Source organism: Hyposmocoma kahamanoa, unplaced genomic scaffold (assembly GCF_003589595.1).
Source record: "Hyposmocoma kahamanoa isolate Upper Pololo Valley unplaced genomic scaffold, ASM358959v1 99705, whole genome shotgun sequence".
Lineage (NCBI taxonomy): Eukaryota > Metazoa > Arthropoda > Insecta > Lepidoptera > Cosmopterigidae > Hyposmocoma > Hyposmocoma kahamanoa.
Window position 1 is genome coordinate 63,558 of NW_020656003.1, and position 26,200 is coordinate 89,757.

Here is a 26,200-nt window from a genome sequence, read left to right on the forward strand (position 1 = left end):
GTGTGTGTGTGTGTGTGTGTGTGTGTGTGTGTGTGTGTGTGTGTGCGTGTGCGTGTGCGTATGTGCATGTGCGAGTGAGTGTGTGTGCATGCGTGTTTGTGTGAGCGTTTGTGCGTTTCTTCGTGAGTGATAATGAGATTTGGAGCGGACTAGAGTGTTACCTGTCTAGAGTTACAATGGGATACGATTGACGCAAAACGAGCTATACCAATATTTGTTCTGTTTCATCATATTCAAGTGCTAATAGCCAAGTACTTATTTTATTTTTACACTCAAATTTATTGACTCTATGAAATTTAATAAGCCGTCTGCTTTAACGCTGCACTAACTAGTTGGATCATGATTCTCAATTATCAAAATAATGACTCCTGACTAAGGCGGTAATTAAGTTGTTTCCTTTTATTATTGCACATACAATTTAAAAATAATATTATATTGTCGGCTAAATCTGAAAAGCTCGTAACCGTGTGAGGTTTTCGTTCAAAAACGGAGTTACGAGGTTTACAAAGCTGACGATATTATTATTTTTCCTGTTTCTTTTTTATCGTAGTCTGTTGGTATGTTTGAACTATACGAAATATTATATTTTGTTGTAGCGACAACAATAAACAATATCACTGATACAAACACATCAAACACGAAGCATTAGTTCTTAGAGGACCTAACTAACTAACCTGATTTTAAGTGTGAAAGCACGTTTCATCATAGTTTATTATAGAATAGGGTATCTGTAGTACACATTATTGGTATGTTTAATTACTAAAAAACTATGCATTAAAAGAAAAAATTGATGGATTATTTTTTATAAAATTGAGGAATACATCTTTCTCCAAAAAAAATGTCGGCTCTGTATTTGATATTTTGGTTTAATGAGGTTCATTAGTCTATTGAAATCTATATCTTCTACATTTGAGATCGGTTGATTATCCAAAGCAATCATTTCTTAGAATTAGAAGCATTCATTATCATTTTTTAGATGTAGGTACGTACGATATTAACTAATCAGTCAGGTAGGTACGTACCTAAACGATTTAATTTTTCGCAAAAAGTATATTCGGCAGAAAGTTCGGCATTTTTACCGAATAATCGGCCGAATACGAATGTTCGGTTATTGTGCCGAACATACCGAATACCGAACATAAAACGAATATTCGGCCCACTTCTAATGTTGAGTGTGTACGTTATTACGTGAAACATAGACGACGTAGATTTTTCACGAACTGTAACATTTAGGTATTACATAAGTGACTAAGTGTTCAGCATCAACGAGGCCGCAGATTTTTCTGTTATAATACCAAGTGACTGTACGTATAAGTCGTGGGCCTGGTGGAAAACGACACACCTGTCCCTAACAGTCGCAGTACCACTCAGAGTATTAAATTACAAAGATCTGAGGGGCACTACCATTGCGCCCAACACTCTGAGACAAGTTGACAAGTCCCATGTACCTGTAATTTCACCAGTACCCTTACCTTTAATGCTTACATCACTGCTTGGCGACAGAAATAGGTAAAGTGGCAGTACTTCCCTGGACAAACTGTTTCACAAGGAGCTCTACTGATATTAAAACTGGTATTAAAACGTAATTTCCTTGTTAGTTTTGTTTGGTCTGTGGTTTGGCCCTTACGCTACTATAAGTAATAATATAATGGTTTTGATAACTCTCGACCAACATTGATATTTTTTTCAATACAATAGCCTGAATACCTCTCTTTTCTTGTCGCCTGTGGGGTGAATGCCGGCTGCAGACATACCAGTTGGCGACTAGCAACAAATAACGAAACGGCGACGGCGCGACGGCATCACGACGCGACATGCCTAAGAATTTATGACCATTATTGTAATTCAGTCAAGTCCTTTCCCTTCATAAACAGATGTTAAAAGCTCATAATATAAATAAAAAACGGTTCATCACACATTTATATGGAAAATACTATTTTCGAACGCAAACTCACTTGCGTTTCAACTACCATGGGGACGCCACGGCTCGCTCTACTAAGTTGTAAACCTTGTGGTCGAAAACTCAGTACTATAAAAAGCAATAACCTTATTACTCTAAGGATGTAATGAGGCCACGTCTGCACAATGACAACTTTACAGAAGATATTAAAGAACGATTTAAAGATTATTCAAACGAAAGTAGGTAATTGTTAAACTTTTCTATGAGAGTTCACACATGCACGACTTATCTGACGTAGTTTGTATATATTACATGACTTTCATGTGATAAAAGCTCTTTTGACTACCAAGGGTATAAACTAATTTATAATATATATAAACTGCTCAAAACAATTAGGGGAACAAAACTTTAAAGTAGAACTAAACTTTTTGCTTAAGGATTTAATTATAACTGGCCACTAAATGTAGAGGCATTGTCGAAGAAATTAAAAAAATAAAAGAGAATCGGCGTTTTTGTTCATAATTCTCAATAAAGTGGCCAAGAGTTTTATACACCTAAAAGTAAAGTGACGCCATTGATTTTTTTTTACTTTCTAATCACAGAAAACACATTTAAGTGGGTTTTCAGATCTTTTGAGTATTAATAGAGATTGAAGTGAGTCTTTTGAGTATTGTTATTCATTGAAGCGAGTGTTTAGGTCATAATACGAAATCTGACTGTCTGTCATTGCATGTCTCACGATCTGTCACTTTGCTGGAAGAGTGTCGAACTATGCATTATGTAGGAAATGATCTTGGAGTAGCCCCTTCTGTTATCTACAGACTTTGGAAGCGATACCGGAAGACGGGAGAATACTCACGGGAGGCGTGGTGAAGGTCGAAAGAGAAAAACTACACGTTTGCAAGATCGCTACATCGTCAACTGTCGACAGTGGCAGTCCAGGAATATGATAAATTTGGATGTAGTTATGTGATGGTTTGGGGTGAAGTTAATTTGGACGAGCGCACAGATCTCGTCGTTGTTCCCGAGCGGTTGTGTGCTCAAGCTTACATAGAAAACGTGTTCTAAGATCATGTTTTGCCCGCATCATCTGGTATCGGCCCAGATATTCTTTTAATGCAAGATAATATCAAGCCACGTTCTGCAGCCATCACGTCAGATTATTTATGGCATCATGAAATGCGTGTGATGGAGTGGCCTTCCATGAGCCCTGACCTAAATCCGATTGAATACACTGGGGACTTGGGTGACAGGTGCACTCAGAAGCGTCCTATTACACATCGAACACTGCAGCAACTCACTGAAGCGTTGATTGAAGAATTTTTTTTTTATTTTTTTTTATTGAGGGACAAACAGTTACACACATATAAAAAATACATATTTTAAAATTAACTTATAAATAAACCCATAGTCCCCTAAATATACATTAAATAAAACAAAAAATAGGTAAACAGACAATCTGATACACAATAAACAACATGGAAGAAATAAAAGTATGTATGTGGTCTATGGTAAACAATTTCAAAGAATGGGAGCGAATTCCACAAGAAGATATTCGGAGGATCATACGAAGCATGCTACGTCGTTGTTAAGCTGTGATTAGGCTCATCGAGGTCACACACGTTACTGGAAGTCACTAAACAGGAATATTTAATCGATTTAGGAATATTTCTTTGACAGACCTTTTTCATCACCAATTAGTTTTTCGCCAACAATGTAGATTTCTTTTTAATTAAAAAAAATGCAAAATTATTTTTTTTCATTAATTGTAGTAATAAAAAAATTAACCAGGAAAAAAATAACATAAAATTTATTTTAAACTTAATTGTAGTTTAAACAATAGAAAGAACCAAAATATTGTTCCCCTAATTGTTTTGAGCAGTTTATATATTTGTAAAAACATCAGACTCAATGACTATCTGTAGACACGATCTATATAAACTAGTATAGAGTCATGATTAATGTTTCATTTGTAATTAGTTAAATACCTTTTTTTATTGAAGGATAATAAATAAAATTGGGTGTGAAACTCAAAAACGTCTAATTTAATGTTAAATAATTTTTTTTGAAGTGAAACATCATTCTGAAGACCTTGAAGGCTCAACGGTTCGCACGTGGTTCGCACTGTGGGTGCTGGATACGGAAATCCTGGGTTCGATTTCCGGTTCAAATTGGTTGTGATCTGGTGTGGATTCCATTACTCTGGTATTCTCATGGTACAGGGAATTCCCTAGTTTGAGACCAGGCAATTGGTGTAGGTGACTGGCACATTATTAATATTATTATTTTTTTGTTTGAATGCACTATAACTTAAATATATAATATATTTTAAACTTTTATTGAATTGATATTCAATTATTTTCTGTGAAATTACTTCACTAGTTTGTTATGATTATTAATATATAATAAATACGATATTGTATTAATAATTATATAATATATGTATACACATTGTATAATCATAAACTATTAACGCTGATTTCTAATACTAATCCTATGAGGATGAAAAGGCTATCTCTGCATGTCCCTATTTTTCACCCACACTGCCTGGCCTGAAATAACCAATTCAGTTTGTTTTAGTGTAGTCGTTATGAAGAGATAATAATATGTAAAATAAAACATTAATTACTGTATATTTGTCTATAATTACTTACCTAAGAGACCACACATACACACACCTAATTAAATTGTTGCATTTATATTATACAATAGTTTGGATCGGTTGTAACATCTTATACCTGACGTTGCCAAGGTTTCATGCTACGTAGCGTAGCTCCTATGGCGTCACACAGAAAGTACTTACGTAATCACTACGTCAACAGTTCTTACATAAAACGCACCATTAATAACTGAAAAACGGTCATAGTGTAATACTCTATTCCAAATGCACAGAGTTCATTTTGAAAATGCTGGCGAATCGTATAATTTTCTTTACACCGCAATTCAAATTTGTTTTTCGACTCCACTCGTATGGTTAATATTTTGATCAACGATGAGAATAGATATCTGTACTCTACTTTTCTAATATAATCACACACACGCACGCATGCACGCACACGCACACGCACGCACACATCGAAATTCAAGAATTGTATTTAAGTACAATCTTAATTTTGAATTGTTGTAGATCAGTTTAGCTTGTACATGTAGTTCTTTTCTTAAAGAAGTAATAATTATTGATATTATAGTTTCTTTCAAATTAGTCTGAAAATTTCGACTGTGACAGAAAAATAGCCTCGTCTAAGTCGACATTTGGAATCTGCACACGCTGACAACTTTTCACGAAATTAGTCAATAACTTTTTATGATTAAATAGGAGAGTTACCTGTATAATTTCACATACATCATTACAGTACATAATTAGTTTCATGTAGTCCGTATTATTTTTCTGACTTTCATGGCATAAAAAGCACTTTGGACATAATATTATCACATGTGTCCTTATTATACCACGAGTTTATATTATCCGACTGTGCATGTATCTTAATATAGGTATCTATTTACAGTCTTTCGAGTCGAAACCCTTGGCCTGTGGGGTCTCGGTGCCCTTCGTCTGTACAAAATTTTATCCAAAACATTAATAGACTGTCTGTGAAACTTACGGGCTAGAAGAAACTTAAGCTATCTTGTCCAACGCATTAGTATAGCCATACAAAGGTGAACGCTGCCAGCATCTTGGACACCTTACTGCGGCCACCCAGTTTTATTCACATAATTTAAACCTAGTATACGGATACCTACTGCCCTTTTATCACGAAATCCTAACTAAATATAAAAAACTAAGTATTGACAGCTGGAAAGAAATCTTTAATGTAAGGTCCAGAGATAAAGGCATACGGAACATTACAATGTGAGCCACACCACATACCGTGGTTTAATAATTCTGAATTGTGCAGGCTAGATGTTGTTATAATGTTTAGACTACGTTCCCGACATTATACGTCGAACAGGTTTGGATATCTTATGAAAAAAGTGAGTTCGCCAAATTGTGAAGTTAGTAATGAAATTGAAGACGACCAACACTTGTTTCCGGAATGTACCAAGAACGAAAGCCTGTGACAACTACTGATGTTTCCATACAATTCCGCTCCAACGTCAACTTCTTTCAAGGGATTCTGCCCCTTGTCAAAATATACAAAAATGTTGTGTGAAATAGTAAATGGGCGATAGTTAACGTAGTACTTTTAATATATATATATATATACATATATATATATGTGTGTGTATAATATAAAAAAATAATTTTTACTGTAAATTGCATCACAATCAGAATAAAGTTATGATAAGACTGGCATGTTTTCTAAAATAAAAGTGATAAAATTAAATGAAGATTAAAAAAAATATATCTATAGTGATATAAGAATATAGTGATATAAATTCCAAAAGTGTTTACCTAGACATACATTGATAATATCACTTACGCACATCGCAGACGCGTCTCAATGAATTGTTTTTAGGGTTGAGATTAGTACAATAGTTATACAATAATAGCTGTCTGGCAGATCTACTTGGCCGGCGACAACAATACTATTTTAATTCAGTTCGCTTTGGTGGGCCCTGATCTAAATCAAATCATTCAACGATACATACTCGAGACCGTCATCGTGTCGTGTCATGTGAAGGTATTTGGTCTGGTCACATGCCGCAAAATAACCTATCCAATGTTTTAATATACGAAGTAGCTTCGGCGCTGATAAAGTTTAAGCATTGTATGTGTATATTTCTGCTATTGTCTGGTCTACAGAGAGTTTGGTAATTAACAGCAAAACTTAAAAAGTGTGATTTGATATAGCGCTAACAAAATAAAACGCAAAAGAGTTTTGCAGCAAAGCAAAATTTATTGCCTACCTTATACTCCCTAATTATCCGTTTATCCCTATTCCTACGTGTTTTAAATTTTCTGTTTTAAGTAATAATAAAATTATTATGTTTTAAGTAATCCTACTTTTAATTTATGTAACTATATTCTGTTGCCCCTTCAATTATCCAATTATTACCTTTAGTTTGTCCTGTAACCCCAAAGTAGCCAGGAAAAAGTTGCTATCTAGCAATAAGGCCACCAGTTGTACCTTTTTTTTATTAATGTATTTGTCTCAGTGTACAATAAAGAATATTTGTAATATATTGTATTGTATTGTACAATGGGTCAACAATCTCATTAGCTCACCCGTTAGCATTCTGAATACTGGATGAGGAGGTCACAAGCATTGGATTCCCAGTAGGACCAATTTTGTAATTAATGGAACACATTATACGTAGAAATTAACCCAATAAACCTACTGTCCTACATACAGGTCAGTAAGATTAAAAATATACCTCACTACCCACCTATAAGTGTTATTATTGTAAGTTAACTGCCTCCGTGGCCGAACGGTTACCATGCCGGACTGCCACGCAGAGGTCCCAGGTTCGATTCCCGGGCCGAGAGAAATAGTTGTATGGCCTACAATTATTTATCTCGTGAGTTTGGGTGTAATTTGTGGTTGTCTATGTGTGTGTCCATGGCACCCGCGACATAGGGTTTCCCTAGTGCGGGGCTATGTTGAGTGTGTGCGTTATTTATTATTTATTTATAAGGTTTTCATCAATTATGAAAATGTGTGATAATGAGTCTTTGTAATATTGTGGCAAAAATAAAAAAAACCCAAGTTGTATGTTTTTTCTGAAATATTTCATTTAAAAATGTACCATAATAGTAAGTTGCAGATATGTCACATAAAAGGTGTGTACAAAATATTATAATTCACGTTAAGATTTCATTTTTCAAAGTTTTTACATAGTTAAATAACCTTTGGTTTCCCATCAATATTATCAATTAATCGATGCTTGGTAAAAAGCAATTTCTTAGCAGACCATTAGCAGCGCATGAGTTACTAGATGCTTCAGCTTCTTCAAATATTGATGTTGATGATGAAGATTACAGAAACAGGGAAATATATATTCCACCACCCCTCCGTTGAGCCCGACTGCCCTGCTCATGAAGATTCGGAAAGAGGATAGTGTGGCGCTAAACAAGTTGCCCAGAAACATATTACTTTAGCCTTGCTTTTAGTTTGTTCGAGGCGAAATTCCCATTACTGATAATGTGATGTTGGAGTATGTGTCAAATGTTTTGAAATTTATTATATATAATAAAAAAATAAGTTCATTTATTATATCCACCGATTCTCTAAATAAGTACGCAGAAGAAAATGAGTTTTGTCATTGTTAATATAAGGCCTATTCTATACTCATTATCCTACTGTCCTATATGTAGGCCGGGTCTTTCCCTGAAAGTCATGCACTGAAATTTTTTTTCAGAATTTTTTATATATATTTTAAGACATATTCAATTAAACCAATGCAAGTTATGTACTGTATTTCGAGAAAAATAGTTTCAGGCTTATCTGGGTTCTGGCCCACGGATAAAACTGAACATTTTTCTGGCATCTTATATTGTAACAGTTCACTAAGATTTCTGAACACTTGATCACAGGGTGAAGGAAGGTCATTTATATCTAAAAATACTTTTCAAACTTAGAAATCACACTTTTTCGTTCTTCTAACGGTGATGCTGACGGTCTATCTCCTTTCATCGTTAATGCGTTTAAGTTACTAGTTTATTACTATTTTTAATTATTAATGACGTTATGAAAGCAGACTTAGCACAATTATTTTCACCATTGTGAATACTTTGGATAGTTCCGAATATTTACTATCAAATGACAACTAAACGATTAAATAACTGGTTATAATTCGTTCGCATTTCTTAATACCTACACATGGAATTTACGTTTGTAATAGTGAATTCAGCTTGTAATTACTACAATAATTGTAATAAAATATAGCTTGCAAAGATAATCCAGAAACCATTGTTGGCTTAGTCTAAGCGCCTGCAAAACTATTATTAGCAATTACACAGAGAAGATAAACTGTCTTTTTTAGATGATATTTTTTGCAAAGGCGTTTTATTATTTTTTTTAAATAACTTTTTATAGAAGCTTTCTGAAATAGTGAAAAAAAAGTATGTTTAGGAAGAAATTAGGTAGAAAATAGCTATATAAAAAAAGTAAATCATATACTGCTAGAACCATGGAAAACGTAAAGTGGTCCAGCCAACCTGACGTCAGAATGCCTGGCCACTTTATTTCTTTAATATTTCCGTTAGCGCAAAGTAGAAAATATGTCAAGAAAAATACTAAATAGTAGAAAATAGGTAGTAAGTAATGAGCACAGTTTGATTTCCGGTTTCCGTTCCGGATATATATAAAAATGAATACCCCGAATGACTATTGTTAACAAACCAGCGGACAAATATAACATCAGGAAAGTGCTAAATAGTACATTTAAATATAGTTCACAATTTGATCAAATAATGTATAGCTCTGGCGGCCCTCTGACAACGACTGTCAGAGGTTTAAATTATTCTTCGCTGTCAGCGAGCCACTGCACCAGCCAGTTGCCAACATCCCGGGCCCTGGTGCAGAGCACGGTTAATTAGTGGCAAATAACTGGTAGGTGTTGTCGGCAAGTGAGCGATTACAATAATATCACCTGTGCTACTGACAGCGATGGAGTGCTTTTCGCAGATGGGCTGGACGGTATCCTGTTGAGAGTAAGCTGTTTCCATAATGACCTTAGCTTCAGATCGCTGTCGTCCAATTCGCCAGCCATGAAAGGGGCGGCCGTGAGTACGAACATCATTGTGTTTTGTTGACGGCAGAGTAGGTTTCAATAGGGAGTCCAGAAGGTGCAATTAATTCTCGTCTCGCGACACTACAACATTAACAGATAGAATTTTACTCGGGCAGCCTCGTCTCGCAATCAGTCTTCTTAGGGCCATTATGGCGGAGTCAGTTGATAGAGTGGCTACTATTTCTAGATGAAGGGCGCGAGTGACTAAACAGGGGAAAACAGTTACCCACCTCTTTTCACAGCGTCGGCCGATCGATACAAGCCGAAGTTATCAAGGCAGACGTTGGTAAATGGTCTTGTATGATGAAGAAGTCTCTCCGGAGGAAGGTCGCGTGGACATCGTGGGGAGCTTTTACGGCGTTTGCGTTCAAAACATTCTGCCGCCACGGCTCTGGCAGCTCTCCGACCTCGTAGCACCCAGAAATGCTCTCTTAAATCGTTGAGTACATATTCGTGAAAGCCATGACTAGCCTTGTTATGGAGATTGGCGATTAATAGGCATATGACGCGATGGCGATCGTCGAGGAGGATGCGGTTCTTCGTGTGTTCGTCTTCATTGGGCAGTGCCTTAATTCTCAAATCCAAAACCAGGAGACCGTCCTGAAGCCTAGGCGAAAATGATGAGAGACGGCTTGTTTTTGAAATGGGCTTGGACTCATGAATGTGGGCCATTTCGACTCCAAAGATGTCAGCCTGCGACTTCAAGAGAAGTGATAACTCAGCTAGTAATATGACGATGGCAGATGAATATTTTGAATACAAAATAATTTTGAATTTAGAGTTAAGGGCAAACCAAGGGAAGATCTAGACATTCTCGCGGCTAAACAATGCGGACTGCAGCCCTTAGTAAACGTGGCCATATGCTGAACCGATTCGGGTCCCGATACTATAGACTGTGGAAGGAGGACCTCATCTGAAGGTACAACCACTGTTTGCTGTAAGTCCGGTGCAGGTTCTCCATTGCGTATTACCTTGACTGGCCATTCTTTAGGAGGAGTCAGGTGAAATGAGAGATCCACAAATCAACGGTCTGCCCAGTTAGACTGTTTGTAGTTTGTAGTTTAAATGTAGCGTCAACAGCTACATTTAAACTATCATCTAGGATCTCTACGACTCTATATACTGGTTTGTATGATCTAGCTTCTCCGCGTAATTTTAACACAACTACACTTGTTGTATCCAGACTGTTTTGTTCTCGCGAAGGTGCTACAATGGAGTCATGCTCTAGTTCATTAAGATTGATAACAAACTCTACCGCTTTTGTTCTACAAGAAGCGAATCCGTGTAACCTCCAGCCAAGACGAGTACGCGTAGCGACAGGCTACGATGGCCTTCCTGCGCGGGTTTCTCTGCTTATAGAGAGATGCCAGTCACTCGCACCTATGAGAATAGTAGGGGTGGCCTCTTCCAAATGTTAGACGTCTGCAAGGTGTGCTAAATGATTAAAGCCACCTAGATCGCGTTTGGAAATCAATTGCGAGCGTAAGGAGAGTCCGTGTACAGAACGCGCATTTTCTATAGTATATTCGTCAGCCATATCGCGATCGCGAATAAAAAATTTTGTATAGCCAACTGTCGTTACCTTGGACATGCCACCCACACCATCTAAGCGTATGGACTCTCTGGACAACTCCTCTGCACCAATTCGGTTTGCGACGTCCGCGTCGATGAGAGTCACCGTGCTGTCAACGTCGAGCAGGGCGTAGATCTCAAACTCAGCAGAAGCGCCCGCACTAATACAGGTAGAACTCTCAACAGCGCGTGAGGGCGTGCGCATTTTTGAGACAAAGCTGAAACATTGCAGGTTGAGTCGACAGTTTCTGTAATATTTATGTAGGACACCGAATGGTCATTGCATTCTTTGGCCTGCTGCGATGTAGAAGGTTTATTTGAGTCACCTGACGTTTGCTGAACAGGTTTCAAGGTGTAGTTATAGAGTAGCGAATGGGAAAGTCTGTTACAGCACTTCACGCCACACCGTTCCAATGTGGGTCGCTTTTTAAACAATGGTAGCAAATAGGAAATGAAACTATTTTTCCGGATTTAAATCGCGTATGTTTGTTTTTTCAAACAAACCGACGTTTCGGGCCCTTTACAGGTCCCATGGTCACGGTTGACGGCCATGGGACCTGTAAAGGACCCGAAACGTCGGTTTAAATCCGGAAAAATAGTTTCATTTCCTATGTGTAACAATCGCGAAAACCTAAGAACTCGGAATGGTAGCAAATTTTGGCTTCTACATTCAGCGATTTACAACCTGGGCAAGCGACAGACGCGTGTCCTTGCTGGAAAATGACACAAATAGAAATCTTAGGAATTTTACTTGATGTTTCATGAATTGATTCCCGTTTAGGAATAGGAGGCTTGACAGCGTGTGTTGCCAAGGTGCCCTTGAGGTCTGGCATGTATGTGACCTTTAGTAGTCTGTCAGCAAATAAAGAGAGAATTTCCAATTTGGAATAACCCACGTGTTGTGCTCCGCAGCAAAATCGGCTAACCTTGCCCTAGTTAGCTCGTTAAGTTTTCACAGTACCGCACGAACTATCTCCGGAGAAAATATGTACTCCTGCTGTTTAATGGCTTTGATAGAAGCAACGCAATTACTGACCTTATTTGCAAAATGATTAAGTTGCTCTGGATAGGTCCCATTAGGAAATGAACGAAGTACCGCGACCTCTCGGGCGATCACTAGCTCCGGTGGAGCGTAAGTTCGCTCAAGTACGCGTAAAACTTCATCTGGTTCCTGCGTATTATCAAGAAGTACGTCCACCGCTTCACGGGCGGGTCCCCGCAGCGCGTCCGCCAAGCGAGTCAAGTTAGTGGCAGCATTGAACTGGCTAGTGCGCGCGTAGCTACTCTGAAATGAAAGCCACTCTCTATAATTTCCCATTAACACGGGCAGAGGCGATTTAGAAGTGGTGGGCGATAGAGGCAATAGCTGTGGCTATTTGCTGGCCTATATCAATAGGAGTCAACGAAGGAGTATTTTGACATGTTGGGTACGGCGGCCACGTTGTGGTCCAAGTATGTCGCTGGAAACGGCGAGGGGGTCTGGACAACGTTTGGCATCGAAGCTACGGTTGGTTCAGGGGTATCAGGGAGAGAATCCCTGACACTTTGAACCCAATATTGCGTGCGTTTATAGAACATAGACTGCCCTGCGTATACTTTTGTGAGCCTCCAGCGTCAAGTACAGCTATACCCTAGCTGTACTTGAGACTTGTTGTTCTGGCACCCCCAAAACGACAGTTTTAAAAAAAATTTAAGGTTATAGCAAGTCAACCTCCAATTAGTGCGCCCGAAGCGTACTAGAAAGCATCCTACCCGATATCGCGACGACCACCCATCCTCGAGGAAGTAGCGCGTTTAACACTGGTTCGAGTTAGAAGTCTGTCATGTGCCAGCGTCTTTTCTGCTGTAATTTTGTATTAGTTCCTGTTATAAGTATTTACTTACGTCGTAGTATCTGTGTAACATCACTGTGCCCCGTTTATTTATTTGTAATAAATACCCTTAGTGCTCTACCGACTGAGTTACTTATTTTGCCTGGCCATAAAATGGCTACGCAACGTTGAGCCGATCTTGAGTGATATTCATGGATTAAACTGTTATCCAGCATGATGGCTGCGATGCAGCGCTCTCAGGCAGAATCCTTCGAGATGCTATTGGATCGAGTGCTGGACTGGCAAATTGAGCCAGCTTCGTTTGTTGTCACATCTCCAGCACCAGACCCTACTCCTGATAATTTCACAACGTGCATCGCTCGCTTGTCCGGCGACCACTCTGACTCCGTCGAGGCGTTCGTGGACGCGGTCGAAAGTTGAAAGACTGCGCCAACGTGTCCGATGATAAAGCTATACGCGGCATATCAATGCTCCTGATAGGACCTGCTGCAATCTGGTGACAAAGTCCGAATCACGAAACTACATCGTGGAACGACGTTATTACTTGATTGCGAAGCGCTTACGGCGACTGACGGCCGCCCTACAAAATCTATAAAGAGTTATTCTCCATGGAACAACGTGACGAAAACACGGATCTGTTTGTAGCCTGAGCGAGAGCCCTATTATCGAAGCTGTCCTTCAAAGTCAAAGTCAAAGTCAAAGATAATTTATTCCATAGGTAAAATAAATTTACACTTGAAAACGTCACATTTAAGCTACTGCTCGTTCACTACGCTGACCTCCCTGAGAAGAACGAGCAAGAAACTCTAGGGATTGCTCTTTTCAAATAAACTTAAATGCCATGGAATACGCTTTGAATCAAATTTGTGTGGATTCTGGAGCCATGTCGTCTTTCCATACATCTTTATCTAACACGTAGTCTTCAATTTTGTAATATGATTTTTCGATCAAAATATTTTTAATGTAGTTTTTAAACTTAGGAAATGATAAACTTAATATATGCTCCGGAATCTTATTGTAAAAACGTATACAGTTCCCCATACAAGAGTTGTTTACCTTGGTTAAACGAAATCGTGGTACCATGAGTTTGGACTTAGCTCTAAGGTTAATATTATGGATATCTTCTTTCTTATTGAAATTATGTATATTTTTACAGGCATATAAAATATTTGAGTAAATGTACTGTGATGCCACAGTCATGATACCAGTCTCCTTAAACTTTTCTCTGAGAGATACCCGAGAGCCTAAACGGTACACAGAACGAATCGCTCGTTTTTGCAATACAAATATGGTTTGAATATCTGCCGCTTTACCCCACATGAGAATCCCGTAGGACATTATACTATGGAAGTAACTAAAGTAAACTAGTCTAGCAGTACTAACATCGGTAAGCTCACGTATTCTGCGGACTGCGTAAGCAGCGGAGCTTTATCTGCTGGCCAGGGATGATATATGTGGAAACCACTGAAGTTTACTATCTAAGGTCACTCCCAAGAAGACTGCTTTATTAACAAGGTCTAACTTTTCTCCGTTTATTTCTATGCTTGGACTAGTCGATTTTAAGTTAGGTAATTCAAATTTAACACATTTTGTCTTCTTGGCATTAAGCAATAAATTGTTAGCATTAAACCAATAAACTACCTTAGAGAGGGTATTATTAATATGGTCATAGTTAATGTCATGTCTGTCTGTTTTAAAAATCAAGGATGTGTCATCAGCAAACAACACTATTTCGCAATGGTCCTTAACTAAGAATGGCAGATCATTAATATAAATCAGAAATAAGAAAGGTCCAAGTATTGAGCCCTGCGGAACACCCATTTTTACTGGAGAACCCAAATAAGTCACTCCATTTATGTCTACTTTCTGAATTCTACCGTTGAGATATGACGAGACAAGTTTCGACGCCTTGCCATTTACACCGTAATGTTCCAGCTTCCTAATAAGAGTATTATGATCAACGCAATCAAATGCCTTTGAGAGGTCACAGAAAACACCAATAGCGTTCTGGGACCTTTCCCAAGCATCAAAGATGTGTTTTAGTAACGCTACCCCCGCATCGCTAGTCGATCTACTTCGGAGACCTCACCGAAAAAGTTCAACTCGATATAGTTTACGGCCTTTTAAATCAAAGGATAAGGAAAAGGTTACGTCGAGAAGAGTGCAGTAATTTCGCGGAACTTATCTCTCATGCACGCATGATAGAGGATTTTATCGATGAAAGTGTAACATCGTCATCCACTGCGTGGTGTGCAAAGCGCGGCGTGGCCGCGCCTCTCAACCAGCCAGCAAGGTACAACGCGCGTGCACCGACATCCGCATCACCGACTCACGCTGCTAGCTTCCCTCCAGGCGCGGTAGGCGCGGGTGCAACTACGTTACCACGGCCCGCAGCGACCTTAGCGATGCCCACGCGCGCCACGGTTGTGCCCGCCGTCACTCGTCTGGTTTTCCAAGCGTCGGCCCCACTGGGAATCGGGCCCCGCTCAGTGTCGAAGGCAACCCGGCCGTTTTGTATATACTGCAAGCGGTACGGGTATCACAAGGACCTGTGCAGTAAGTTGGCAAAGCGAGGTGAGTGTGACACTTCAATTCCCGTCTCCTGTTATCAGTGCGATACTAAAAACGTAACTCGCAGAAATTGTAAAAAGTGCGCCGAACAAAGTTTTTATAGTGTGAACACGGACGCACAGTGTTCCGTTTCTAGTAATAATGATGTGGTGTTACCTGAATTTAATGATAATTACGTGTCGGATGTTGCGATAGGTGAAACATTTATTTTTGCCGAAGAAATTTCGCGAGAATTCAACTTTTCTCCGACGGGTACAGCTGACCTAGTTCGAAATCTCTGATCGCTCATCTTTCCACGATTTCGAGAATTTATGCGATTCCGTTCATTTCACAATTCTAAATGTTACAGTCACGAAAATGTTGGTCGTTCTGTTAACTATGTATTTATTTGTGACAAAGTCCGAATGTATTGACCGAGAGGTTACTATGGATAATTCAGAAGATTTTTGTAATTTTTTTACGAATGATAATAGTTGTTCGAGTGATAATATTTTTTTATTTTCACGACGATAAATGTATGGATCGAAAGGTTAACCTGGATATTCTGAAAAAAGTTTGCGATTTAAATAATAATCAAAATATTTTTTTGTCCAATGTTGACAATTGTATGGATCGAAAGGTTAACCTAGACATTCCGAATAATGATCATAATTTTAACAACGAAAATTTATTTGTGACAAACTGTAGCAACTATGAAAAATGTGGAAAACAAAGTAACTGTGGTAGTTCGAAAAATGTTTGTGCTCATTATATAAATTGTAGTCGTAAGGAAAATTTTATAAAAGTCGCGAGCACCGGTGAAAGCTCCGATAAATTACTCCGCCGCGTTTTACGACCCATTTTTAATATAGAAATTTTAAGGTCGCGTGGAACCGCGTTGATTGATACTGGTGCCAAGCATATTATTGCAGGTCACACTCTATACAAAATCCTTAAACAGAAGGCCCATCCACTTCGATCCGCACGTAAATCTATTAAGCTCGCCGATGGGTATACTCGCGAAGTTGACGTCTGAGAGGGTGATAAAAACTCCTTTTCTAATTTTACCAGAGGCCGGTGACAATGAAACATTGCTCGGAATAGATTTTCTCCTTGCGGCTGAGGTGGTAATAGACTTCTGTCTTGTGAGTGCTGGTATTTTGCTAGTAATTGCAGCGTTCAATTTAAAATGTGTTTTGAACCTATTCACCGGATCATTTCATGCTCCTGCTCAGACGTGCTTAGGGTCGATGAAAGCGTGCGGTTTTAATTACTGGATCCGAATCGGTATTCTGACAATGATGACATTTTTCAGCCAGGGGGAGAGCCGACACCTTTCGCTCAGCACCGTATAGACACGGGGCCGCATCCTCCGATCACCATGTCTCCCAACAGTCAGACGCCTACTAAAAAGGTGTCTCCTAAGACTTTCTTCTTTGCGCCATTAGTAAAGCCGAATAGAAATTTGCGAAAGTTGCGAAAATGCAAAGCAGCTCACTCCTTATCGTGATGGATTTAATACTGCTGCAGTACCTATAGTACCTCGACGTGAGTGTTCTCGGCGAATGAGAAAGTGTCGCACCGAGTCAGACGCAAGGGGGGAACTACTTTCGCCAGTTCATTAACGAGGTCGTCATCATGAAATGCAGGGGGAGAGTATAGCGTGTCAATCCCATCTAGTGCGCCCGAAGCGTACTCGGAAGCGTCCTACCCGATATCGCGACGACTACCCATCCTCGAGGAAGTAGATTATGCTTTGCGAATGTAGATGGCGCTTCTCGCCATCGACCCTGTTTTGCCAAAATATCCATTTATCATGACCAAATATGGTAAGAACGAAAGGACTTCCGGTAACTTCCGTTTTATGCGTGATTACCGACCCGCACCCCCGCGCGCTCCAGTTAGTGTCCAACACAGCGTTTAACACTGGTTCGAGTTAGAAGTCTTTCATGTGCGCGTGTCTTTTCTGCTGTAATTTTGTATTAGTTCCTGTTATAAGTATTTACTTACGTCGTAGTATCTGTGTAATATCACTGTGCCCCATTTATTTATATGTAATAAATACCCATAGTGCTCTACCGACTGACTTACTTATTTTGCCTGGCCTTACGGTTTAAAAATATTAAATTAAAAAAATCTACAATATATTGGTGGTTTATTCCTATTGGAACTCTACTGCTGCTTTGGGTTGTTAATAAGCTCCTGCATCAAGTGTGCTGATGGCCCATACAGCAACCTACACAGTAGGAATTCTAAAGACTATTTTCTGCAAGCGGTTTCTTACTCTCCCGTTACAGGCTACCAGCATATATTTTGACTTATCATTGTTGTAAGTATGTATCTAGTAACCTAATAAGTACCTACAGGTGTTTGTTTAGTTTTATCGCTGAAGTAGGTACGTGCTCTAAAACAAACTCGAGGATACTCAAGTCGATATCGGTCATATAACTGTGAATATAAACATCACAAAATAGCCTTGAGTAGGTACTAACTACTGACCTACCAGTATCGAAAGCTCCATACAACACGATTACAACCGCTGCGCTCCTTATCATGAAAGATTTCTAAAGCTTTGAAAATTCTGAGTCCATTACATATGTATTGATGAATACCTACTCTTTTATAACATAGACATTTTTGTTTTGCACTTTATGGTTTCAGATCTTACGTCAATTTGTCAAAATGTCAAAATATTGTTTTCAAGTTTTTCATCCTTGATGTCCAAGAAAAAAGAGGCTCAAAAATGGTTTTTTGGATTTTTTAAATTATCTAATTAAAATTATCTAAATTAAAAAGTCCAATTACTCAATAATTGCTTGCAAAAGAATGAAAATAGCATCAGAATTCAGTTTAATATAATGAAGAATCTAGATCGAGACGGTTGATTGTAAGTGTACCTACTTTAAAGTTACAAACTTGTAGAATAATAACAAAATTCATCTGTGTTTGTAAGAACAATAAGTAACCACACAGACTAATTGTGACGTAACTGGCTGTTTTCTACTGATCTCTAATTCATACAACTTTTAGTCGAGCAGGGTAAGGGCTTGCTCACGGTTAATAATATATATCACGGATAATGTCTACTATCCTCGTCCCCGGTATAAGCCAAATGTACATTAATTTAAATATAAAAAATCATGGTTATTGAAAACGAGCTTTACAATAATCCCGCTTGAACATACACGTATGGAAGATACCAATGACAAAGAATGCATATAGTATATCAAATAAGTACTTACTTGATGTATGCACGCAGCAAATGCTTCAATGTAATATATTTGTTGCATTTGATGCCTACTATTAAGTTTGTGTATAAAATTTTATTGATATTATAGATAATTAAAGTAAAAGTAATCTCAGTACAGAGTACTAAAAAAGTTATTCATCCCCTAGTTTGCCACCCTTAGAGATGGAATATTTTCTTCAAATTTAAATAGGACCACTTCTGAGGGTACCCTCTTTCTAACAAGATAGAAACGTCAAAATCGGTTCACGGGTTACCGCATACATACAAAAAACGTACAATCAAATTGATAACATTCTCCTTTTTTATTATTATTTATTATTTTTATAAAATAATAAATAAATAAATATATAATTTGTTCTTTACTTTCATATGATAAAAGCATTTTTGACGTATGATCACATGTGGCTTTATTGTGCCAAGAGTAACTGCCTCCGTGGCCGAACGGTTACCATGCTGGACTACCACGCAAGAGGTCCCGGGTTTGATTCCGGTGCCGGGAGAAATATGTTTAAGTCCTACATTTATTTCTCTCGTGAATTTGGGTGTAATTTGTGGTTGTCTATGTGTGTTTCCATAGTGCGGGGCTATGAGTGTGATAAAAAAGAGTAAGATATGTATAAAACTGTTACGGTTAACATCACCGCGCCCGAGCAGGAACTTGGTGGACTTAACTGCTATTAGGTACCTAGTGGTAGTTGTGGTTGACGAATTCGGTGGCCGCTTCGCCACTGGTAGATACATAGAGTATATACGTCACAATTGTTTGTTCCAGTTTGGTTAACCCGAGAATGAAACGTGGTGATGAGGCGGGAAGGAGTACCGGAAGTCTACGACAGTTTCCTCGCCGACTGAGTGATCAGCCTACAATCACAATCCCCACTAGCTGGCGACAGAATTCGCTTACTATCACACAACTTGCACAGCAATCAGCTTACTTAACTGATAAGACTCTTAGCGCTGAGGCGTAAGTGTATTTTTTACGTCTTGAAATCTATTTCGCTTTTTTGTCTTCCAGTTTTCAAACAATTACTATTTATTACTGGTACTATTCTGTGTTGGTTTCCGGATCCCAACACTTTGATATTTAATAATATTCAGGGACAATTAATCTACCATCGTACCTAGTCTATATTTTTGGCGAAATTGAGGTTATTAACATATTGTCTGAAATCGGCGAAACGAAATGTCAATAAATGGTTTTTTTTAATATCTTATTTAGTTTCAGTTTTATCGTTAAAATCTGCGTAATTGACATTTCTCAAAGAAAAAAACTTTACGTGCCAATATCTCAAAATTTATCAAAATGCAAATGCGTTGTTTATGACAAGGAGGTCAATAATGTTCGCAAATAAAAATACTATTTTTGTTTCTAACAAATTTAAATTTCTCCGTATGTTATCTCTATAACTTAACTATTACGATACTTTTGCAAGATACAACAAGAAACGATACATTTGCAATCAGTTTTTCGATCGTTATTTTAATTTTATTATTTTTGTTTAGAAAGCCTTTTTCCTTGTTTGTTTAGTGACGAAAACACCGGCGAACGACACTCTCCTGTCAAATGGCACAAATTAGTAAGTATTTGAATTCCTTGTTATAGACAAAGTAACCTCTTACGAAGCATTAATCGTATTTAATTGCCGATAAACATTTTTAGTATAAACCTGTTCTTAAAGTTTAAGATTTTAACCATACCATGGAACGATATATTACCATTTTTTGTGGAGGATAATCCGATAATTAGCTTGATGTACCTGTATAATGTTTCTTATTTCTCTAATTCGTAACAAAATCCCTCGCTGAGTACTTGGTGTAACGGGTTGGTGTCCAGCAGCAATTTCGGCTAAGTAAGTATGTTTTGTAAACGTAGCGTTGTCCTTTATATATTTAAAAACAGAAAAAGGAATTAAGTGAAAATGAATTTTCAGAGTAAATATAAAATCAGAACAACAGAGTAAATATAAAATCCGTACTTTTTAGCTTCCGAGATATCTCGGAACAAAATTTCTTTTACTTCGAGAATATTATAGTTTTAGAAGCGAATACCCTACAAATTCTACTATCGTACGTTTTTCTACAGTACAGGTTCGCGGAACGATGGGAATTAGGCATGTTATTCCTGGGGTTGATACTAGCAACCGTCAATGGACTTTTTGTGCCTCTTGGAGTCATCATTTACGGCGAGTTTACGTCTCTACTCATAGACCGAACGGTCCAGAAAGGGACCTCTACTTCCACAATCACTCTTGCTTTATTTGGCGGCGGAAGAATTCTGTAAGTACACATGTATTAAGAGTCGTTGCAATACCAACTAGCACACAAGCTGCTTAAGGCGATGAGGTGCCCAAAATCGCTTAAATATGGTGTTTTTGTGTAAGTTTTTAGGCTATGACATAGCACGTGGAACTTTGAAAATATTGCTTTGAGAATATTGCTTATGACAAGGAAATACAAAAACTGGATTACAGTGAGACTCTGGTGGTTATTTTTTGACATATTTTTCTTGGGCAAACCAAACTTGCTTACTACCAAATTTGGTGTGGTTATTTAAATGGTACTTATCTTGATCCTGACACTTTATTTGTTTTAAATAAAAGACAAATAACAAATTTAGGAGTAAAAAGTAACTTTCGTCTACTAAAGTACGAGCTAAATATTGCTTGCAAATTATGGACAAGCACTTAACAGTGTGAAAAATATCATACACAAAAAATACGCAAAGAAGTAAATATAATGCACCAATTCGTTGAAATCAAAACAAAATATTTAAAAAAAGTCAAATTTTTTACCATTAGGTAAGAATAAAAAAAAAATTATGGTTGCACTAGAACCTTAAACACACAGATTCAAAACAAAAATGAAATTATTGTTTGCGTTCTTGATTATTTAGTAAAATTGCAACGTTGAAAATTTCTGCTGCGTTCGTGGGATACGTTGCCAGACCTGTGTTTTGACATGGTTTTGACAAATTAATTTATGGGTGAATATCTCATGCGTAAATTTTGCGAGTCCAGGCTGAGAAACCAGGTGTAAAGTGTAGAAATATTAATGATTTATTTTTTATAGTTTAATTAGACGTAAAATGAGTTTAGGTTTAGGGCAAGAATTTCAGAAAATTCATTGTACTATAGTAATTAATAAAAAAGATTAATGTCCCGATTTTCAATTTTGCTGGTATGTCCACTTTCTGTTTCATTGTATAAAATAGTCGTTCTGGAAAAATGTGTACGCTTTTAAGAAAAATAATTCCATGTATGTTATTCACTATTAGAAGCACTAACTAAAATCATTGAGAGTATTGCAATTACCAGTATGTGGGAGACCGGGTACTTGATCAAGCAAAATTGTAGTTTTGGTGGCAAAAATTCAACTGGTTGCAACTGGTAAGTAGTTTAACTAAAAACCATTACGTTCTTGCCCCGCGCAAGCCTCAGTCGTGTATTAGGACCTGGCAGCGAAAAACATGGGCACTGTGTTCCATTTCCCGTCAAAAAAGTAATTATATGCCCTTTGGTGGCACGTTGGACAATAAATATTCAGCTTTCCTGGCTCATTTGGGCTCAAGTTTTGTTTTATCCTAAGGTCGTATTCTGAAACCAAATTAAGAGACTAATTTTGTCATTATTTTATCACAATTTAATCGTCTCGGGTTGATTTTTAAGCTTTTACTTTTTTTTCCCGTAATTTATTTTTTGAGATTTCACCTTACGTGTCTCAAATTTGGTGGTTTTGGTGGCGTTTGTGTTACCACCTTAACTTAAGAACGCCACCAAATTTTGAATTGTTATGATATTTTTGAATATAACGTTCACTCTCGAAAACTGTTTTAAAGTATTGTGGTTTATTTGTCCCAATAAACTTAAGAAAGATAGTGTTATAAATTTTTATTGAATTGATACTCAATTATTTTTTGTGAAATTACTCAACTAGTTTGTTGTAATCATTAATACAAAGATCGAACACTCAGAAGAAATTCCTTCGATCCGGTCGGATTCGAAAGATGTCTTCTTGCATACACATAGAAAAATTCGTTGGGTCCGTTGGTTCGTTCCGTGGCTTAGTTGGTATAGCGTCTGGCACGGCATGCAAGAAGACGTCGGTTCGAATCCGACCGGATCGAAGGAACTTTTTCTGAGTGTTCGATTTTTGTATTAATGTTTACAAAGGTAGTGTTATTCATAATTTTTCAGATAACCAAAAATTACTTAATTGCTTTTGGATCTATTTGTGCCTTAGCGATCTTTTAAATTTGTATTTTACTTACATTAACGGTGATATCATTGATTAAATGATTTTGTTGAGAATGTCAAACACGAAAATTTAGTTCATTGTTGTTTTCATTGGCAGTTGAATAACTACGATACACTACGCTATCTTCCAGGAATGTTTTCTGAAGATAAATTGTAGAAACTCAAATGTTTACCATGAGGACATGCGGTGGGTTTATCGTGACATCGAGGCTTGATGCAAAATAAGGCACAGAATGCTAATTTAGAGTTGTTACTTTTTTCCAAATAACCTGAAGAAATGACACTTGGTACAATTATAACTAACTAGTGGAGTAAGTTCACAAAAAACAATTGAATATCATAGAGGTGAAACATCTTGACATTCTATAAAATTTATTTACAACCTGAAGAAAATTCATGTTACCAGGAAAAGGCCAGTTTTTTTCTACAATTTCGTAATTTTCTACAGGTTTAATTTTAATATTATCAATGGCAGGTTTCAATGCCAGATAAACGAATCAATATCAGTAATGTTGCTCCCAAATGATACTTTGATCTGCAGTTCTATGTAATAATTATTCAACTCCTGGGCACCCTTGCCATGGTCACACTAGCAATAATCGCGGGTGCCCCGGATGGAGTTGGAGGATTTTTAAAGACAACTACAGATCAATCAGTGTCGTTTGGGAATGACATTACTGACATTGATTCGATCATCTGGTGTTAAAAGCTACCCGTCATAATATTCAAATTAAACGTGTACATTACGAAATTGTTAATAAATAATAAATAAATAAATAACGCACACACTCAACATAGCCCCGCACTAGGGAAACCCTGTGTCGCGGGTGCCATGGACACACACATAGACAACCACAAATTACACCCAAACTCACGAGAGAAATAATTGTAGGCCATACAACTATTTCTCCCGGCCCGGGAATCGAACCTGGGACCTCTGCGTGGCAGTCCGGCATGGTAACCGCTCGGCCACGGAGGCAGTTTCAATAAGACTGGCTCATTCTTCAGTATGTGAAACCTTTTCTTAGTAACATGAATTTTCTTCAGGTTATTTGAAGAAAAATTAATAACTCTAAATTAGTACTCAGTGCCTTATCAACACCATCATCTGATGATGATGAAATGATGGTATTTCAGTACAACTACTCAAAGCAGGAGGAAATCCTGTGGTAAAAGTACTTGTGAAACTTTTCAACAAAGTTCTTCATGAAGCTCGAACACTAGAACAATGGAAGAATGCCATCGTCACCATCATACACAAAAAGGCGACATTGCAAAACTTAGCAATTATCGGCCGATTACCTTGTTCTCTCAGATTTATAAACTATTTACAAAGATTTTGGCCATCTGGCTTACCAGTGAACTTGACGAAGCGTAGCCTATTGAGCAGGCTGGCTTTCGGAGCGGCTTCTCAACCATCAACCATAACCACAAGGTTAATCAGCTGATGGGGAAATGTCTCGAATTTAACCGGCCCCTTGTCATGGCCTTCGTCGATTATGAGAAGGCCTTTGACAGTATCAAACATTGGGCCGTGTTCTACGCTCTTCATCGCTGTCACATCGATTCCCGCTGCGTGGATGTGCCCCGGGAGCTCTACCGTTCAGTCACTCTGCAGGTACAAGTTCACGATTTAACCAATCCAGTTCCAATCCGGCGAGGACTTGAAGATGTCGTAAAAACCTTTAAATGGGATAACCGCGGCATTAATATTAATGGTGTAACACCATTTGTCTCACCTAAGATTAGCGGACGATCTCGTGCTATTTGCAAGTTTCGATGATCTCCAAAGGATGCTGGAACATCTATATGATGCTTCTTTGAGAGTTGGCCTAAGGATGAATGTGTTCAAGACGAAGATTGTGGCGAATCTCGAAAATACAGCGGCGATGTAGCCGCTTATATATCTACTATAGAAATTGTTAATGCAGCCTATGCCGTTATTAAGAACTTGTAACTGGCTATTATACGGCTTATTATTAGAGCTTGTGTGCTAGTTGTGATAAATTACACGTAATAATGTTAATTGGCAAGCGGGTTTCAGAATCTTGGCGTGCACATTTGTTCTTAAGAATAATGTGGTGAGGGCATCTATCGAAAATGTAGCAAAACTGTCACGAAAATTTATCAGTACACTTTGTGAAAACTTGTTAACTTCAGAACAAACGCATCCAAGGAAGCGAACAGATTGGCGTTAATTGAAGACTCGCAAGCGTTCGCCATCGGAACCGTAATCTTCTCAGTGGCGCAATTCATCGCGGCAGCTATCAGTGTTGACATATTCAACTACATCGCACTCAAGCAGGTAACGGAAGGAATTACATACTTGGCAATGATTTTGACCTCCATCATTTAAAACGCCACAATTTTAAATGATGGAGGTCAAGGAAGGAGAAGAGGAGGTTCTAATTCATTAGTAAATTATTTATCACGATATTATGTACACATCATTTTCCAGAGTAAATAAGGCTTTCTTATTTCTGAGATAAATTTATATTCAGGAGATCAACTTTGTGATAAATAGCGTCTTGACTGATTTCACTATCCCGACTAATTACTGTTTTTCCCTGTTTACAGATCGAAAGGTTAAAAGAAAAATTTTTACGGGCCGTTTTACGTCAAGATATTTCCTGGTATGACCTGAATACATCAATGAATTTCGCTACCAAAGTTTCAGAGTAAGTTTTTAGTTTCATGTATATATTTTGAAATATATACATGAAACTTTTTTGAGTTTTGTTTTTGAGGTTTGAGTTTTTGATTCTCGAATGGAGTAGGTACATGAGCTGAAAGATGCAGTGTAAGACGGTTTCAATAGGACCGACGAAGTGCAAATAGCACAGACGCATTGTATACACATGATTCATGACTGTGTGTGGTGATGTTCTGTTGTATAATACTTTTAATATATTTTATATATTCTCATTCTGCAGTGAGTGTCGTCTGATCGATGATAATTAGGTTAGGTTTGGGCGTAGTTTGGCCAAAGCTAACCAAATTATCATCGATAATTTTAACGGTTATATAACGGCGGTTTGGTTTCTTATGGCAAAATCAATGAGGCAACGGTTACAGTTACAGTCTTGGTTCTGCACAAACCAAACCAAATAACTACCAAAACTAAATAACTTTAATTACAGGGACCCTGAAATCTCCCAAAAATATCAAC

At 37.8% G+C, this 26,200-nt stretch overlaps 2 protein-coding genes across 6 annotated transcripts in view; one reads left to right on the plus strand and one right to left on the minus strand.

The window, feature by feature from the left end:
• The window catches only part of LOC113239250 (multidrug resistance protein homolog 49-like), an 80,058-nt gene that overhangs the window by 10,255 nt on the left and 43,603 nt on the right, over window positions 1-26,200 (plus strand). For 2 of the 5 annotated variants that reach the window (XM_026476170.1, XM_026476172.1), the window contains exons 2-6: window positions 19,551-19,742; window positions 20,307-20,355; window positions 20,862-21,055; window positions 25,192-25,336; window positions 25,609-25,709. In XM_026476170.1, coding sequence (XP_026331955.1) covers window positions 19,567-19,742; window positions 20,307-20,355; window positions 20,862-21,055; window positions 25,192-25,336; window positions 25,609-25,709 — 665 coding nt within the window. In that variant the 5' untranslated portion in view covers window positions 19,551-19,566. Of the gene's footprint in view, window positions 1-15,370; window positions 15,553-19,550; window positions 19,743-20,306; window positions 20,356-20,861; window positions 21,056-24,394; window positions 24,650-25,191; window positions 25,337-25,608; window positions 25,710-26,200 lie in introns of those variants that run through there. The other 3 variants (XM_026476171.1, XM_026476173.1, XM_026476174.1) reach the window with 3 other exon arrangements.
• On the minus strand, window positions 9,338-12,458 carry LOC113239253. Its single transcript, XM_026476177.1, has 4 exons — window positions 12,183-12,458; window positions 11,157-11,364; window positions 9,805-10,181; window positions 9,338-9,655 (listed from the first exon to the last, which is right to left on the minus strand). The coding sequence occupies exons 2-4, from the start codon at window positions 11,177-11,179 to the stop codon at window positions 9,636-9,638; spliced, it is 420 nt and encodes a 139-aa protein (XP_026331962.1). The 5' UTR covers window positions 11,180-11,364; window positions 12,183-12,458; the 3' UTR covers window positions 9,338-9,635.

What these genes read in the sequence shown, in the direction of transcription:
- LOC113239253 (XM_026476177.1), bottom strand. Translation starts at nt 11,179, where the DNA reads ATGGTGTGGGTGGCATGTCCAAG. An exon ending in GTGTGGGTGGCATGTCCAAG is followed by an intron (nt 10,182 to 11,156) that starts GTAACGACAGTT and finishes ATTTTCGCCTAG; the next exon opens with GCTTCAGGACGGTCTCCTGG. An exon ending in GGCCGACGCTGTGAAAAGAG is followed by an intron (nt 9,656 to 9,804) that starts GTGGGTAACTGT and finishes TTAATGTTGTAG; the next exon opens with TGTCGCGAGACGAGAATTAA.